We start from the raw sequence: 17,417 nt of genomic DNA, 5'->3' as shown, positions 1-17,417 counted from the left end.
ACAAGTCAATTGCATGGCAATTTAGCTATGAAAATAATACTAGTATTGGAGTAGTTAGTTGATACTAATAAATTTAAGATATGACTCTTGACCAATTTCACCATGGCAGAAATTAACAAGCTTCTTTATTGATTTCTTCGTCCAAATAATACTATACAATAATATTCTCAACACCTTCCATTTTTTTTCTTTTCTTCACGCTACTCGCTATACTATACCCCCCCAGGTTGGTTATTATGCTACTGGTACTATATATATTAATGTTGAAATCATATGATTGCTAACTTTTTTAATAATAACTTCTCTTTCAGTTTCCCTGGCAGGAGCAGAAACAAAACAAACACTGAAACCTTAATTAATGTCTTCCAACACTGCTTTTCCTCTCCCTGAAAATCCTGTCATTGTGAGTGTCTTCTTAGTTCTTGTTACTGTTTTTGTTTTCTCATTCTGGATATATGAATTCAAATTGAATGAATGAAATTGTTTGTGTGGCAGGTTGGGTTTGGTGGGGTTGGAGTTGATCTTTTAGCAACAGTTGAATCTTTTCCAAAACCAGACACCAAGAATAGAACCACTCAATTCAAGGTTCATCCTCTTCCTCTTTTCCTTGTGTTTTTATTATTACAATGAAGTTCCATTTGGACCAATCAAAATTAGTTATACCTCACAAAAATCAATGAACTCATTTGTCAAAAAAATATAATTACGGAACTCCATGCTAACTAAATTTGTCAACAAGTGTATATTACTAGTTTTTTTAATAATGAATACTATAGACAAGGTAAATTTAAAAAAACAAATCTTATGTATAAGGACGGAGAAAAAAGTATTACAACTAGCACCAGCCTTAACTCTTAAGACATGAGGAATGCTAAGGACAACCTCTCTCACACTCTCTCTCAAACACTCCCTCAATTATTGGTCCACATCATCAACTTTTTAAAATCAATTACCTGATAACCGGTTGTGCTGGTTTACATTCACTCATGTTGTTGTTTTTTTTTTTTTTTTTTTACAAATTAAAAAAAGAAGGAAAAGAAAATCTATCGCACATGACCTTCTTTCTTTGTGCCCAGATCTGATTTCTGAGAATAGTCAAAATCAACCATCCTGCCCAAACACAACTACACATCTCAACAAGCCAAACACATTCTACTACTCCCTTACAAATTAAAAAAGGGTTTTTGACTATTAAAAAAAATCAGGTTCTTTGATTTTCTGTAAATAATTACTTATCTCTATCTCTATTTCTTAATGTTTATATCATCTGCAAAAATCCAATATCCATCCAGAATAAATTTGCTTGAATTTAACATGTTTATATCTCTTTCTTTGTACCAATTTTTTAATATTCACATGCCTTCATCGCATTCACAATGCAAAGGATTGAAGCACTTGTTCTTTGCTTGCCACCATTTTTATGAGCTTGACGAAGAAAGATTTCCTTGCCACTAATCTTGTAGTTTCCGATTGCTATTGTGGCTTTGGAAAAATTAAACACGAAGCATAGTAATGAAAAGTCAACAAAATAGGTTTTTTTTGTTTATTTATGTTTTAAAATTAAAATAAATTGTACCAACTCAGTCGGTTGCCAATTGCAAGGCAATTTAATGTCAATGATTTGGACCAATAGTGGAGTGTGTGTCCAAGGGCATCTGTTAAAGCGACTGTGCTTAGCAGTCCTCCTTAAGACATTCTTAAATATACTTGATAAAATAGACAACATTGTTTAACATTTGTTGTTGGTGTACTCATCTCTTTGGAATCAATATGTGTGCTTTTTGGCAACATGCTAACAAATTATTAATTGAAATCTCCGTGGGAGTCATTGGATGTGCAACTTCTGTGGGTCCATGGATTTTTTAAGGACAATTCTATCTAAAAAAAACACACTTTCTTTTTGACACGAAAAAAAAATCATTATTTTTATTGCGTTAACCCTCCGGTTCTCGAAGAAAGAAATCCTGGTTATCTAGAGTTTGATTGAAGGTAAGTATAATTTGATTAAGAATTGTTTCACTTAAGAATTAAACTCGAGTTCTTCTGAACAATTTATCATTAGTGAAGTTCATCATTAAGCACTTGAACTCAATTGCTTCGTTCATATGTCTCTTCTATACATCTCTTTCACGCTAGAAAAAAAAAAACCCACTTTAACTACACTCTCTCACGCTTGGATCTTTCATAAATTCATATATCTCTTGAACTTCATATGGTTGCTCTTTAAGTACTCTGTTGCGTTGCACAGAACAGAGATAAATTTAGAAAGTTCACAACAATGTGGAGATCCTAAAGAACTATTAGCAATGGTGTTGCATTTTTTTTGCTCTACCATTAAGATAGGGTAATATTTTTAAATAATAAAATAGAGTGAATATTTTGTTGTCGTTTTGAAAATTAAAATGATAGTAATCTGCTGTATAATTTTAGTCAAAGTGGGCCTAGCTTTTGTTTGATAGTGAGTACTATTATGGGCTAATTATATTTTAAATATTGGCGTGGTGCTACTTTCTTAAAAAATGCAACCCATTTTCTTTCCCACGTCATCTCGGTCTACTTTGATTTTGATAGAGATATATATATTTTGAAGTTGATTACATCGATTTCATTAAAATAAATTTTGATAGAGATATATATATATACTCCCTCCGTCTCTTAATGTAACCCCTCTTTACTTTTTTCACATTTCTTAAGAAAAGTTGTCAGTGTAATTAATGTGTGTGTTTTGTGTATTAATATTACCAAACTGTCGTTTGTTTGTATGTATAATAAATTTGACTATTCATATTTCAAGACAAATTAGTAGTATTAATTAGGGGTATGTTTAGGAAAAAAGTAATAAATGCATCTAGTAATTTGAAAAGGGGATTACATTTAGGGACAAAAATAAAATCAAATGGATGGTTACATTAAGGGACGGAGGGAATATATATATATATATATATATATATATATATATATATATATATATATATATATATATATATATATATATATATTGAAGTTGATTACATCGATTTCATTAAAATAAAAGTTGTTTACTTAGAATCAATATTTCTTAATGATGTTGGAATTATACTTCTCGTTAAAAGAGTTTCACATAGGATAAAATATGACATAAGCATGATATCAAAGTCTTTTAAGATCTATTGGGCCACCTGCCATCAGGTTTCCTTTATTGTGTCACCCATCATTTATCTCTATGAATCAAGCCCAATAGTGATGATCATGAGCGTGTGTGTTGAAGAGTCTCACGTCTGACAAAATATGACCAAAACATGTGTTTAATATAAGTAGTGACAATTCTTACCTCACATACCAGTTTTATAGGATTGTGTTAAGTCCAACCACGATTTCTAACACAATTTCTAAAACATACATGCACTAATAGTAACTAATTAATGAATGTGTGTTTGCAATATAGGTGCAAGGTGGGGGAAATACCGGAAATGCGTTGACTTGTGCTGCTCGTTTGGGCTTAAAGCCAAGAATAATTTCTAAGGTTTTTGTTTCTGTTTGAAATGCTTTCTTTGACAATGTACTCAAAAACCTTATGAATGTGGCTAATTAATTTCTAATGACTAGGTTGCAAATGACGCTCAGGGTAGGGTTTTGATAGAGGAGCTAGAAGCTGAGGGTGTGGATACTTCTTCATTTGTGGTAAATGATTTCAAAAAATAATCTAAAGCAAACAGGCCAAAATTTACTTCAATTTTCAAAGTTCATAGTACATAAATCACATCTAAAAGAAATTACTTCAAAAAAAACCATATCTAAAATAAAATATGTCAAATCAAATAAATTTATCAAGACCAACATCATAAACTTGCTATTTATTTTTTTGTCTAGACATTTGATATTCAGAAGTTACATTAAACTCTTGTTTCCTTTTCCATTTGTTTCCAGGTCTCAAAGGAAGGGACTACACCATTTAGCTACATTATTATTGACAACCACACGTATGTACACCATTACTTAAATGATTTTACATAAATTTGTGTTGATTTTACCTTTCTCCTAATTTTTCACTTGTGGGGCTTTGAAAAGACAATAATATAAGTATATGAAAGTTATTGGCATTACACAATCCAAAAATTATAATTAAGTTAAATTTAAGCACTAGGAGTATTAAAAAGGAACAACCAATAACATAATGTCTAGTGAGACATGCTTGATTGATAATTAGATTTCTTAAGCATGTGGTTTGATAATCAGTCTCATTTGATTCGTATTCTACATGAAGTTATTAGAGATGTAATTCAACTGCTAATTTATTCTACAACGTGGAACATTCAGGAAGACACGAACATGTATATTCACAGAAGGATCTCCTACAATGGTACCGGAAGATCTTTCGCGTGCAAAATTGTTATCTGCATTGAATGGAGCTAGAGTGGCCTATTTTGATGTTAGGATGCCTGCAACTGCTCTTGTCATTGCTAAAGAGGTAATTAGATATTAGTTGTAGCATAATGTAATATAGGATTATCATAATTCTAAATAGATTCGGAACAATTCAATTTTCTGTGACTTCTATTAGTACTTTTCTCAAGTGGTTTCTAAGTAAATTCTCATTGTTGGAGGTGACAGAACATAACCATGTACCAAATATTGATAAGGAATACACATGTATGTTCATCTAATTGCATTTGATATATAAAGAGAGATCCATAAACCAAGCTAATTGAATTTCGCTCTTGCAGGCATTTCACCAAAATATATCAATCTTAGTTGATGCTGAAAGGCCAAGGGAAGGATTGAATGACCTTTTGGACTTGGCTGATTATGCTGTATGCTCAGAAAAGTTTCCTCAGGCAAGTTACTCATATCATAGTACTATCATGAAGTAGAATTAATAGTTATGTAAAGCAAGAACATACATAATTTAATGAGAATTTCTGAAGTAATTCTTTCTGACACATTTCACAGACATGGACAGAGGCATCATCTATGCCAAGAGCACTAGTTTCAATTCTTTTAAGGCTTCCAAGACTTAAATTTGTGATTGCAACTTTGGGAAAAGACGGCTGCATAATGCTTCAGAAATGTGCAGATGGTAAACATACCTTTTTGCCACCCCTTTTGTTTGATCCTTGTCATGATGCATTTATATACAAGAATGGAGAGAAACTTTAGCATGTTGTTTTTCAATTTACTTTCTAGCAGAGGATTCTCACTTAGAAGAAGTGGATGTGGACGACTCTATGAAATCATTAACAATGAGAAAGGATGATAGCACCACCATGCCAACCTGTGTTGCCTCGGTAATAGCTACGTAAAACTTACTCCCTCCTTCTCATATAATTCTTAAGTGTTACATTTGATATATTTCACTGTCTCATATCATTTGTCATTTTAGAATATCAAATATTACTCGTATTTGTTAAAGTAGTTGTAAGTATATGGTGAGTTAATAAAAACTGAGAATATAGGGATGTTTTTTTTTTCAAAACATACTTTACATTGAAAATAGGTGTAACTTGTAAGTAATCATTTTCCTAATAATTGTGCATTATCATGAAAGATAGTTAATATGAGAAAGCGAACAAAGTATATTAACTTATATTTGTAGTTATTTCTTCCCTATTTTGGTAACCTACATTGCCACAAAGACTCATCACTTATTCCTGTCAATAGCAACATACAAGCCTTTTTTTTCCTTTCTAATCATTGGTGCTATAATTAGTCAAATTTGTTGATCTAGCTAATATTATAAACAGGTTTTAAGTAGATTTTGTCTACAGAACAATATCTCTTGTTAGATTCAACTTAGATTGATCTTTTTTTGCTTAATCTTCCTAGAATGTTACAAAATTTAGAGCGGACGGGATAGGATCAGTACGTGGGAGGTTATATTATGGGACATCTGAAAAGATTCCACCATCAGAGCTTATTGATACAACTGGTGCTGGGGATGCATTTGTTGGCGCAGTTTTATATGGTATGTTCAACCTCTTAACATTCCATGAATTAAATGCGAGACACATTTATTGATCTTGGCCACCTGATCTCAAATTTACGATAAATAATATTTAAAGATGATTTTGTTAAAAAATGTAATGTGAAACGATCGATTTCAAATTGATGGCCTAGATCACTTTACGAACTGTTGTTTTATCTTCTAAATTTTTGATTAATTCACCAAACAACTATTTTGTTTATATTGTTAGTTTGATGATACAATTTATAGTTAACAATGCCTTATTTTATTTGCAGCTATCTGTGCCAACTTCTCACCAGAGAAAATGTTGCCTTTTGCATCTCATGTGGTAAGCAGCATAAGAAACAAGCAATTACTCAAATAGCGATAAGATGGCATAATTAAGATTTATAGTTGGCACTTTTTTTTACGCAATTTATTGGTCGGTAATGGACATATAAAAGATTGTTTACATAAACGCACATCATTAAATTAATAAAATCTTGTTGTTTTTCATACCATTTTAGAGGCAATTTAACTGAAATTAGGAGAAAATCAAGGTCACAGACCATACCTGTGTTTATTATTAACTGCTATATATGAATGTTTTTGTTGTTGGCATGTGATGGTATTACAGGCAGCTGCTCAATGTAGAGCTCTTGGAGCTAGGAGTGGTCTTCCATATCGCACTGATCCATACCTGGCATCCTTTATTAATTAGAGCCTCAAATATTTGGTCATCAAAATCCTCAGCATATTTTAGTTTACAAAAGTTAGTTATTCATTTAGTTGAAATGAAATGCTTGTACTTCTATGTTTCTTTTTTTGGTACAAGCTTGTTTTCTTTGTTTCTTGTTGTAGTAAATTAAATTTAAGGATTTAGTGTAATAAACTTGTGATGCAAGTCACAGTTATTTGGTGATCTACTACAAATGCTATAAAGTGTCACTTGGTAGATTGGAATCAAATTTGTCTTCCTAAAGAAGTTGGTGGTCTAGGCTTACAATGTACCGATAAGGATCTTTTCGTTTTCTCTTGAGAAACTCGCGTTGAAAATGATCCGTGGCATAAAATTTGCAGCCAAACTCAATTAATTGTGAACGAAATCATTCAATCTTCTGGTTTTATGGAAGATCGACAAACAATAATTCATATTGCTTTGGTCTCTACCTCCATGGAATTCTTTCAAAGTCAATGTTGATGGTACTCATAATAGGATATTACTGGTTTATATACTTGTGGTGGAATCATAAGAAACTCAAATGGAAATTTCATCAAAGGCTTTGTCTGCAATTTGTGAATTTGCTCTGCTCTTCATACTGAACTCATGCTATTCTCCTTTTGGTTTTAGATCTGCTTGTGAGCTTTAAACCTTCATAATTTTTTGTTACTTTGTTAATTTATAAGTTTTTTGAAATATATTCCTTAAAAATAAAAAAGATTTTGAAATATATATAACTGGTGTACATCACCTCAATTTTTTATATAAAAAACACTCATCCGACTGAAACAACTTTTTATCGGATTTACTTATTTTTTTCTTTTGAACTAAGAGACCCTGTTTCTCTTTGAAACGAAACAAAACACTCTCATTTTCCTTCCTTTAATTACACTCAAGTCATCCTTGCAAATAGAGAGAATAGTTGTGTCATTACTCATTTGGACATATCTCAAAGGAGTTTGTGTCATAGCGTGAAATATAATGAAAATTTGTAAAATAAACATAAAAAATAAGATTGTAATAATAAAAACCTAAACAGCCAGTAATCGCAGTTTTTTTTTTAGAATAATAGGTAAAAAATAAAATAAAAGCACGAAATTGTTGTTTAAAGAAATATTGGAAAAAGAAAGTATTTTGGTTAGATTATTAATTAAAATAAAATTGGTTCCCATGACCTAAGACCATATTTACAATGGCCTATTGAATGCCATTTTCAACATATTGAAACCTATGAAGCCCGGATACTCCAAAATGGTGTCGTACCCGTGTCGGATACGTATCGGATACCGATACTCCGCGGATACTCCCGGATACGTATCCCAGAAGTATCCGAATGATTTAATTTAATTTTTATTTAAAAATATATTGGATACCTTAAGGATACGTTAAGGATACTCCCGGATACGTATCCCAGAAGTATCCGAATGATTTAATTTAATTTTTATTTAAAATTTTTATTTGTATTTTGATCACAAGTATTAATTTTTGTAAATTGGGATCATTATATTGGCCATTACTTGAAAAGGGTGACTATCTTCATACTACCTTGGTATCATCATAGTGCAGGTTGTTTATATGGTATGTTTTGGTTTAAAGGATATCTTAGTTGGTGAATGGTCCAATGTATTTTGACTTGGTGTAATTAGTTTTAAGATTTCACGCTATTTATTTTTTGTGCGTTTATGTCTAATATATATATATATATATATATATGTATATATATATATATGTGTATATATATATATATATATATATATATATATATTAAAAAAAATTGTAAACGTATCCAAGCCGTATCGTATCCTAAATTTGAAATTTTTGACGTATTCGCATACCCGTATCGTATCGTACCCGTATCCGTATCCGTATCGGGGCTTCATAGATTGAAACCATTGGAGGGAGGGTATTAAAGATGAGCTGGAGGAAAGAGTAGATGAATGCCTTCAACATGTAGAAATATGTCCCCGCCGTGCCACGCGTCGCGTTTGGTTGGTGAAAGCGAGCGCGTGTAGTGCACGCGCCGCCAGGGCGCGTGTGGAGTAGTTGGACGCGGAGAGAGAATGCTTTTTGGATAATGTTGTGACACATGGCTTGCTACGATTGGCTGCTTGGATTTTTATCTTCTTAATAATTTGGACTCAATTATTTCATTGCAAATAATTTTATTTTATTTTACCAAAATTCGTGATTTTTTTTCTCTACAAATAGAGACTTGGATCATTTGATTTGGACACAGAAAAAAAACCAAGTTTTTCACTCTCTTAATCTTATTATTAGTTTTTCTTTTGAAGTTTTAGTCTTTCATTAGTGAAATGGATCCCAATAACAATCAATTCAACACCCAAAATTCTTCTGATTACTCATTTAGCTACCAAAATCCCAACAATTATCAACACCCAAATCAATTTCCCAACCAACATCCTCAAAACATGTCTAATTTTGGTTTTGCCTCAAATTTCAATCACCCATCCTCTGTTCCAAACAACTTTCATCCATATTCTAGATCTATGATGGGATATCCATCTCAAACACCCCCATTTAATGGTTATATGCCAATGGTGAATGAAAATTTTCAGAGTGTTGGTGAATATCCTGAATTTTCATCACAAATAAATCGTGGTGGAATGACAAGAGCTAATGAAGTCACTCCAATTCCAGAGGATACAACTCCTAAGAGCAAGAAAAACCAGCAACCATCATGGAACACTGAACAAAATTTGGTGTTAATTAATGGGTGGATAAAATATGGAACATGCAGGGTTGTCAGGAGAAACCAGACAAGTGAAGCATATTGGGATAAAATTGCTTAGTATTGTAATGAGCATTGCTCATTCGATTTTCCGCGCGATGTAGCTGCATGCCGAAACCGTTTTAATTATATGAGTAAATTAATAAATAAATGGGTTGGTGCTTATGATGGGGTTAAGCGTTTGCAAGGAAGCGGTTGGTCGGAAGATGATGTTTTGGCAAAAGCCCAGGAATTATATGCATGTGGGAAGAATGTTCAATTTACTTTAAAGGAAGAATGGCGCGCTCTCCGTGATCAACCACGTTATGGTAGTCAAGTAGGAGGAAATGTTGGCTCAGGAAGTAGTGGATCTAAGAGATCTCACGAGGACTCTGTAGGATCTAGTGGACTCTGTATGAGCAAGTGTACATGAGAGCACCAACTCAAGATGACCTTCAAAGAATACTACATGTTAGTGAAATGCGGGGGTTTCCAGGGATGATCGGGAGTATTGACTGCATGCACTGGGAGTGGAAAAATTGTCCTAAAGCATGGGAAGGTCAATTTACCAGGAAGGATAAGGGAACCACCACAGTTATTCTTGAAGCAGTTGCATCTCATGATCTATGGATCTGGCATGCCTTTTTTAGATGTCCAGGAACGTTGAACGATATCAACGTTCTAGACCGGTCACCGGTGTTTGATGATGTGGAACAGGGAAAGGCTCCAAGGGTGAATTTCTTTGTGAATCAACATCCCTATAATATGGCATACTATCTAGCTAATGGTATCTACCCTTCTTATCCAACTTTCGTCAAATCGATTAGACTTCCTCAAAGTGAACCCGATAAGTTATTTGCAAAACATCAGGAGGCATGTCGGAAGGACATCGAACGTGCATTTGGAGTGCTTCAAGCTCGATTTAAAATCATCCGTGAACCAGCTCGCTTGTGGGACATAGCCGATTTGGGTATCATCATGAGGTCATGCATCATATTACATAATATGATTGTTGAGGATGACCGAGATACGTATGCTCAACGTTGGACCGATTTTGAGCAATCTGAGGGAAGTGAATCTAGTACACCGCAACCATACTCGACCGAGGTGTTTCCCACTTTTTCAAATCATGTGCGTGCTAGATCCGAGTTGGGTGATCCAAATGTTCATCACGAATTGCAAGCAGATCTAGGGAAGCACATATGGACAAAGTTTGGAATGTTTCGTGATTGAAGATGATTTGTATCGTACTAAATAAATTACTTGTGTGTTGTGTGCTTGTTTGTTGTCTTGCATTTTAAGCTATTTGTGTCTCGCGTGCTTAGTTTGTTGTATTGCATTTTAAGTTAAGAAAATAAAAATAAATTATTTAAATAAATTTTATTTTTACAAAAAAAAAATTGTTAAGTGTTTCTTTATTTTAATTTAATTATAATCGATAATTGTAATTTTATGTAATTATAAAAAACAAAAATATAAAATTAAATAAGAATAAGAAATAAAAGGTGACGGGGTAGAGTGTTGAATGAAAAAACCATTGAAGAGGTAAAAATTGAATGGGTGTTGAATTAAGAGAGAGAAAATGATGTACAATATTGAAAATAAAAAAGTGGGTGTTGAGTGTTGTTGAATGTATTTTACCATTGTAAATGGTCATAGCTCAGTTGGCAAGGGAAAAAAAAAAATTGGCAATTGAAGTTGAAGCAAAGCAAACGAACGGCGCGTGGAAGAAAGTGATGAAAAAGTTGATCCACTTCACTCACTTTATGGCCAATCACCACTCATTCATTCATTTCAACCCAAAACACAAAAATCAAATTTCAATTTCAATCTTCAACAGCTACAAACCGTAACCATGTCGAATCTCTGCACTTTTTCTTCTAATATTTCTGCTTCTTCAACTTTCATCTTCAACAATATTCAACATCTCAAATTCTACAATGTAAATATATTTACTTCACGCATTATTTTTCTTTTACTCTCTTAAGAATCATGTAAATTCAATTATTTGTATTCATTTGTTTAATTTCAGTTAACAAGGAATCATCGCAGTAGAAATTTGAAGGTCAAAATGTGCTCCTCCTCCGTTCCTCAAAGCGCCACCGTTGTGCGTTTCCCTCTCTTTCTCTCTTTCTTTCATTCCCGCCAAATTTTGAGGTTTTTTTATGTCTCTTTACACATACACGCACGTGCTTATGCAGGTGGGTTGCGGATCAGTCACCGTCGATTTCTTGGCTACCGTTGCTGCTTATCCTAAGCCAGATGATAAAATCAGAACAACCGCTTTGAAGGTTGCTTCCTTTTTTTTTTTAATAGTTTTAAGCTAGTATAGTGCATATTTGGAATTGATTTTTGAATGAATTGATCTTGTAAAATTAATAATGTAAAATGTTTATATTTGGATATATTTGCGTAAAAAAAAGAAGTGTAAAAAATCACTTTTAGACTCAAAAATTACAAATCCTAGCGTCAAGTAGAATCAATGCTGGAAGCAAAGTCAATTCTACTCGAGAACAAATGTCTTTTACACCTCCATAATCAATTCTAGCAGCTCCAAATGCTTTAAAGAGTGGCTTTTATTATGCATTGTAATTTTCAGGTTCAAGGTGGTGGTAATGCCGGCAATGCTTTAACCTGCCTTGCTCGTTTAGGTCTAAACACAAGGCTCGTTTCTAAGGTTATCTATTTTAACTAAACCCTCTCGACATTGCTTATTTAATTAGGCGCTGTTTGGACCGATAAACCACTTGTTTAAGTGCTTATAAAATAATATTTTATCATATAAGTGCTTATGTATACTTTATTTCTTCAACAAAACATAAAATGAAGTTAAACTCTTTTCATAGACTATTGTGGAAAGTTTATGCGAAATATGCTGAAAACAACTTATGGACAAGTCATGAGTTGTTTTCATAAGCTCTCCAAAACAGTCTCACAAGTATCTATGTCATTAAATAAACTGAATAAAATAGGTCAGTCCAAACAAGCCTGAGTTTTTTGAAACCATTGTGTATGCGTGCATTTTACTAATGTGTTTGGTACTCATTAGATTGCGGATGACAGCCCAGGCAGGGGCATATTAGATGAGCTACAGACTGATGGCGTGGATACATCTTTTATTGTGGTAATGGTTTTAACACTTTTTTCTCTTTAATTGCATTTGCAATCTTCATGAAGCTTGAAATTTGGTTTATTGCATTTGGTATCTGTAGTAAGATTTGAATTTGTTGCTCATGCCTTTTAGTTATGGGCAACAATATAATCATCTGATGAAAGTACATGATCCCTAGTCTGCAGCTGATTTCTCCAAGTCTGTACCTGATTTCTTGCACATCCACTCTCAAATCTCAGTATTTTGTTGACACTCCCCACCAACTGATTCGAAGTATAATTTCCCAAGGGTTATCAATTAAATATGACCAGACAAATCGAAATGTAGTTAATTAAGGTTTTATATAGATATGAATTCATTCCATCGAGAATTAAAATTAATTAGTGGGGTTCTGGACTGCCAATGGCCTCTACTATTTTATTAATACTTTTTTTTTTTTGTGGTTATGCTCCCTGTTATTTGCAGGTATCTAAAGAGGGAACTTCACCGTTTACGTACATTATTGTGGACAATGAAACGTAATGGTCATTTTCTTACATATGGTTATACTATCTTGACTTCTTCTCTGGATATATTCATGAGAGGGGGAGGGGGGAGCATGAGTTAGGTGGATCTAGTTGAGGATCTGATCATTGCTGTCTTCGTTCCTGTCTTTATCATCTTTGCACACTTCAAAATAGCTAAGACTTGTTTCGACCAGCAATGCGATGCATAAATTGGATGGAGAAATTGTTTATCATTAAAATGAATAAAACAAAATTATGTGCTATAGTTATTCATATTTATATGAAGATCTTCAAGCATTTCTGGCAATGAAGCTGTTTAACATTTTAATTGTAACTTGAATCATTCTAAGTTAAGGGGAGCCTTAGCATAACTCGCAGAGTTGTTGTCATGTAATTAATTCAGTGTTGTCAATTGTGGATCGCAAGAAATAGCGGTTTGTTCAAATTCTTCTATGCTGTAGTGCTAGAGTGCGGCTATAGCCTTTGTTTGACAACACTTTATACTAAATCGCATATCACGGAACGATATCAGTTTGTTAAAACTCCGCCACTATATAGCACTATAGCACCACTATTTGACAACACTGATGTAATTAAGAGACTAATTGTTCAAGTTGTGGAATAGCCTCTTGCAATTGCAAGGCTTCCTACAATATATCCTATATGAGTATGACCCTTCTTTGTATGCTGCCATGGCAGGAGATCCATACTTTATAGCACCAGGTTGCCCTTTGACTCATTCTAACTACTTTTTCAGGAAGACTCGAACTTGTATACATACCCCTGGATATCCTCCAATGATACCCCAAGATCTTTCAGAATCGAGTTTGTTATCTGCATTGGATGGAGCAAGCATTGTATATTTTGATGGGAGATTGTATGAAACTGCTCTAGTTGTTGCCCATGAGGTTATCACCTATATATTTTACTTGCAATTCTGATGTTAACTATAAGAGCCTAGTCATATTTAGAAGTCAAAGCATCAAGGATTTTATCAAAAAAAAACATATACTATTATACAGTACTTAGTGGAAAGCCAACTTTGATTAATGCTAATATTTTTTTTATTACAAGAATACGAGCTCATCATCCCAATGCCAATGGTTGAACATGAGATAGTTCAGAGTACTGACTTAAAACGATAGAGTGTGAAAAGATGATCATATTTTGAAAAATGTAATCTGCAACCCATAGTGGATATTGCAAATGCATTGATGAGTCAAGTCAAACCAATTTTTCCTGTTATTACCTTTTTTCACCCTTACATTCGTTCTTTTTCTTTAGTCATTATGTATGCTTAGTGCATTTTTTTATTCAACTTGTAAATCCTATTAGAAACTGTTACATGATTTCGCTTGCCTATGTTTTTGGTGGAGAATTTCAAAATTCTAGGAAATTGAAATTACAGGGTATCCAACCAGGTTGTTTTATGAATCCTTTTTTTTTAAACCTCAAAAATTACATTCCCTTGAGATTATTATGCAAAAACACACTTGCTGTCTTTTACTACTTTTCAGTTATTTTCTTTTGCTTGTAAAGGAGATTGGTAGTGGGAGAAAATAAAAGAGCTTAACAGAAGGAAGTAAACGAAATCTTGTATTTTTCCAGTGCAGGCAGCTAGGAAGAATATACCCATCTTAATTGATGCAGAAAGGCCAAGGGAAGGGTTGGATGATCTCCTAAAATTAGCTGATTATGTTGTATGCTCAGCTAAATTTCCAAAGGTGAATGCGTTGTTTTATAAAATTGTTGTTGTAAGAAATATATAATACTATGGTTCTCTCACAAACCTTGTTTACATGTGCATAAATGTTGAATTGATTTTAACAGTCTACTTTTTTGTTCTATAAGCCAGGCAGTAAATGTACTATTTACTGAGTAAAACATATGCTGTCTTGAATGACTTGGCATCTAAAGAAAATACTATAACTTTTTGTGGCCTTGCCCCAAAATATATGTTAAGTTGTGCATATGCTATTTCAATTATCTATAAGCTATATTCTTTTTGTTGTGGGAAAGATATATTTTTCTGAAGGTGGGAAAGATATATTGATTTTTTTACTGCTGACACCAATGGTACCCTTTTCCGGTTGCCAATTTTTTTTTCATTGTAGATAAATATCTGTCCATTTTTTTACTGAAAAAATTATTTTTACTCTTCTCTGTGGGGTTGAGTTCCTTTTAAGCATCATCAAATGCACACAAGATAACCTTTCTTTGCTTACAGGCATGGACAGAGGCATCAACTGTTCCGCGGGCACTTGTTTCTATCCTTTTAAAGTTGCCCAACGTAAAATTTGTGGCTGTAACTTTGGGAAAAGATGGTTGTATACTGCTCGAGAGAAGCGTCAATGGTATGTACAGATATGATTATGGGCGTAATTGTTGTATGTTGCATCCGCTTTTAATGTAAACAGGTTTTAATTATTTGACCTTTTCTGGCAGCAAGTCCTACCACAGAAGAAGTGGATGTAGACAACTTAGTGGAATCGCTGGAGTTGAGAAAGGATAAGAGTGCATCAATTCCAACCTGCATATCATCGGTAATGCAAATGAAACTCAATTCCAAATCTTTCTGCGAAGGCCATTTTTGTGGTCTACAAGCAGACTAGTGCATATGAGGAAATTTTAAATAACTTGAATTTAGCAGTCCCTGCCATTCTTTATGTTTTAATATATTAGTACACACTACAAGTCTACAATGTTTGACCTTTTTTGACAAATACAGTGTTCGACATAATCTCTACTAGACGTTAATTTATTTATTTTTTCTGAGCCAAAATATCAATTATGCAAGCTGATGATATGAATGTGTTACAGAGAAATAAAATTTCTCTAGACACTCATAGTGACGTACTGAATGACTTGGATCCCTGAAGTTCTAGAAACAGGGATTATAACTTCAATAAAATATCACATGCTTATTTATGTTCTTGATCAACATTTTAGTCATTACTTTTTCCCTTGCATCCAGTCAGTGGCAAAATTGAAGGCAGAAGGAATAGGAACGGTTATCGGGAAACTATACGTCGGTACAGCTGAGAACATTCCACCCTCGGAGCTTGTTGATACCACTGGTGCCGGGGATGCATTTATTGGATCTGTGATCTATGGTAATGTAACAACTTTGTTATATTTTTCTCTTATGGTCTTCAATAGGCCACCAATTTGTGTCTTACGCAAAGGTATAATATATATTAAACTTAATGATAACTTATGAAATATGTTCTGTGCCTGGTTTGTTTTCAGCTATTTGTTCGAAGTTCTCACCAGAGACAATGCTACCCTTTGCTGCTAATGTGGTATGTTAATGGTCATTATATGCTACCCTCAGCTATATATTCTACACTGCCATATGTTAGTGTATAATGATGAGAATAAAATTTGAACCTCTAACCTCAAACAAACTTATCCAAGCACTTCAAATGTATCCTAATTCGTATCGTGTGTGTGTAGCAATTAGTGAAATTTATGTATTGAACCTATTGGAGATGAGTTAGGTACTCAAAAAAGCTTATGCATTTTAATGGGGATTTCAGGCAGGTGCCAAGTGCAGAGATCTAGGAGCACGAAGCGGTCTTCCATACCGCGCAGACCCACGCCTAGCGTCCTTTATTCAGTAGATTTTCCAGCATTGAGCCAATACAAGGGATGTCTTCAGTGAGGTATTTGACTGAATTGTTTATTGATGGAGTTAATGATCTTTGAGATTTACCCTCTTAGATGTTTTGGTTTCTTCTAGATATTTGATTTTTCACATTTATGTAAGGGAAGGGATGGACGTTCCCTGCTTATAATTTTTACTTTCAATGAAGTTTCAATCATGGATTAATTGTAATGAAGTCGCATGATAGTTTTACGTGTATTGCTGTCGCCAGAGAACAAAAAATTTGAATGGGAAATAATTTAGTCAAGAGTTGTTAATTTCATTTGATAGATAACAAATTTCAAAAATTGAAAGAATCTGAACTGTAAAACTGAGTTCGAAATTGATTGTGTATATAAATTGGCAGAAATTAGGTTCCATTTTAAACAAATGTAGATCATTACATGGAAAAAGGTTAAAACAACGTGAACTAAATATTTACAAATGGAAGGACTGATAAAAAAAATAAAATTAAATCTTAAAACATGAGTTTTGATGGTTATAGTTGGTTTAAGTTATATAAAATTATATGACAAGGAATCAGTGGCACTGTTATAACCAAAAACTATATTGAGAGCAGTTAATATTCTTAAAAAACTGTAAAAACTACTATAATATTGTATCCAAAAAGGAATCGATGATAAATCGTAGATCCGATCTAATTCATGTCCAATATTTTCTTTGCTTCCACTATTGAGCATGTTTTGTGAAATTGATTTTGTTGAGACGTAATTTCAACAACCTATACATAGAGAAACTTAGGATGCCTCATTCCATTGCAGCC

At 33.3% G+C, this 17,417-nt stretch overlaps 2 protein-coding genes and 1 pseudogene across 9 annotated transcripts; all 3 read left to right on the top strand.

The window, feature by feature from the left end:
• Positions 1-6,888, top strand: LOC146956258 (uncharacterized). 8 transcript variants are annotated; one of them, XM_085728001.1, is made up of 13 exons: positions 1-226; positions 324-403; positions 496-585; positions 3,425-3,502; positions 3,586-3,660; positions 3,907-3,959; positions 4,297-4,447; positions 4,704-4,814; positions 4,930-5,056; positions 5,167-5,264; positions 5,803-5,941; positions 6,217-6,269; positions 6,558-6,888. In XM_085728001.1, exons 2-13 carry the CDS (start codon positions 359-361, stop codon positions 6,639-6,641), a joined length of 1,104 nt encoding a protein of 367 aa, XP_085584127.1. In that variant the 5' UTR covers positions 1-226; positions 324-358; the 3' UTR covers positions 6,642-6,888. The 8 variants fall into 8 exon arrangements, with proteins under 8 accessions (XP_085584127.1, XP_085584121.1, XP_085584122.1 ...); XM_085727995.1 differs by having other exon boundaries at positions 5,164-5,264; XM_085727996.1 differs by having other exon boundaries at positions 312-403.
• A 2,065-nt stretch (positions 6,889-8,953) lies between these two features.
• LOC146956257 (uncharacterized) lies at positions 8,954-10,682 on the top strand (annotated as a pseudogene).
• Positions 10,683-11,165: 483 nt separating this feature from the next.
• LOC146956256 (pfkB-like carbohydrate kinase family protein) lies at positions 11,166-16,850 on the top strand. The gene is made up of 13 exons (XM_085727920.1): positions 11,166-11,311; positions 11,402-11,476; positions 11,571-11,660; positions 11,969-12,046; positions 12,419-12,493; positions 12,947-12,999; positions 13,745-13,895; positions 14,601-14,711; positions 15,215-15,341; positions 15,433-15,530; positions 15,962-16,100; positions 16,237-16,289; positions 16,527-16,850. Exons 1-13 carry the CDS (start codon positions 11,225-11,227, stop codon positions 16,608-16,610), a joined length of 1,221 nt encoding a protein of 406 aa, XP_085584046.1. The 5' UTR covers positions 11,166-11,224; the 3' UTR covers positions 16,611-16,850.
• The last annotated feature ends 567 nt before the right edge of the window (positions 16,851-17,417 follow it).

Source organism: Medicago sativa, chromosome 1 (assembly GCF_051527215.1).
Source record: "Medicago sativa cultivar Bolivia chromosome 1, Bolivia_mono, whole genome shotgun sequence".
Classification (NCBI taxonomy): domain Eukaryota; kingdom Viridiplantae; phylum Streptophyta; class Magnoliopsida; order Fabales; family Fabaceae; genus Medicago; species Medicago sativa.
This window is presented reverse-complemented; position numbering and strand designations above follow the sequence as displayed.

Coding starts and splice junctions, on each gene's coding strand:
- LOC146956256 (XM_085727920.1), top strand. CDS start 11,225: ATGTCGAATCTCTGCACTTTTTCTTCTAATATTTCTGCTTCTTCAACT. Junction 12,047..12,418: donor ACACAAGGCTCGTTTCTAAG/GTTATCTATTTT, acceptor GGTACTCATTAG/ATTGCGGATGACAGCCCAGG. Junction 12,494..12,946: donor TGGATACATCTTTTATTGTG/GTAATGGTTTTA, acceptor TGTTATTTGCAG/GTATCTAAAGAGGGAACTTC.
- LOC146956258 (XM_085727995.1), top strand. CDS start 359: ATGTCTTCCAACACTGCTTTTCCTCTCCCTGAAAATCCTGTCATT. Junction 3,960..4,296: donor ATTATTATTGACAACCACAC/GTATGTACACCA, acceptor TGGAACATTCAG/GAAGACACGAACATGTATAT. Junction 5,265..5,802: donor TGCCAACCTGTGTTGCCTCG/GTAATAGCTACG, acceptor TAATCTTCCTAG/AATGTTACAAAATTTAGAGC.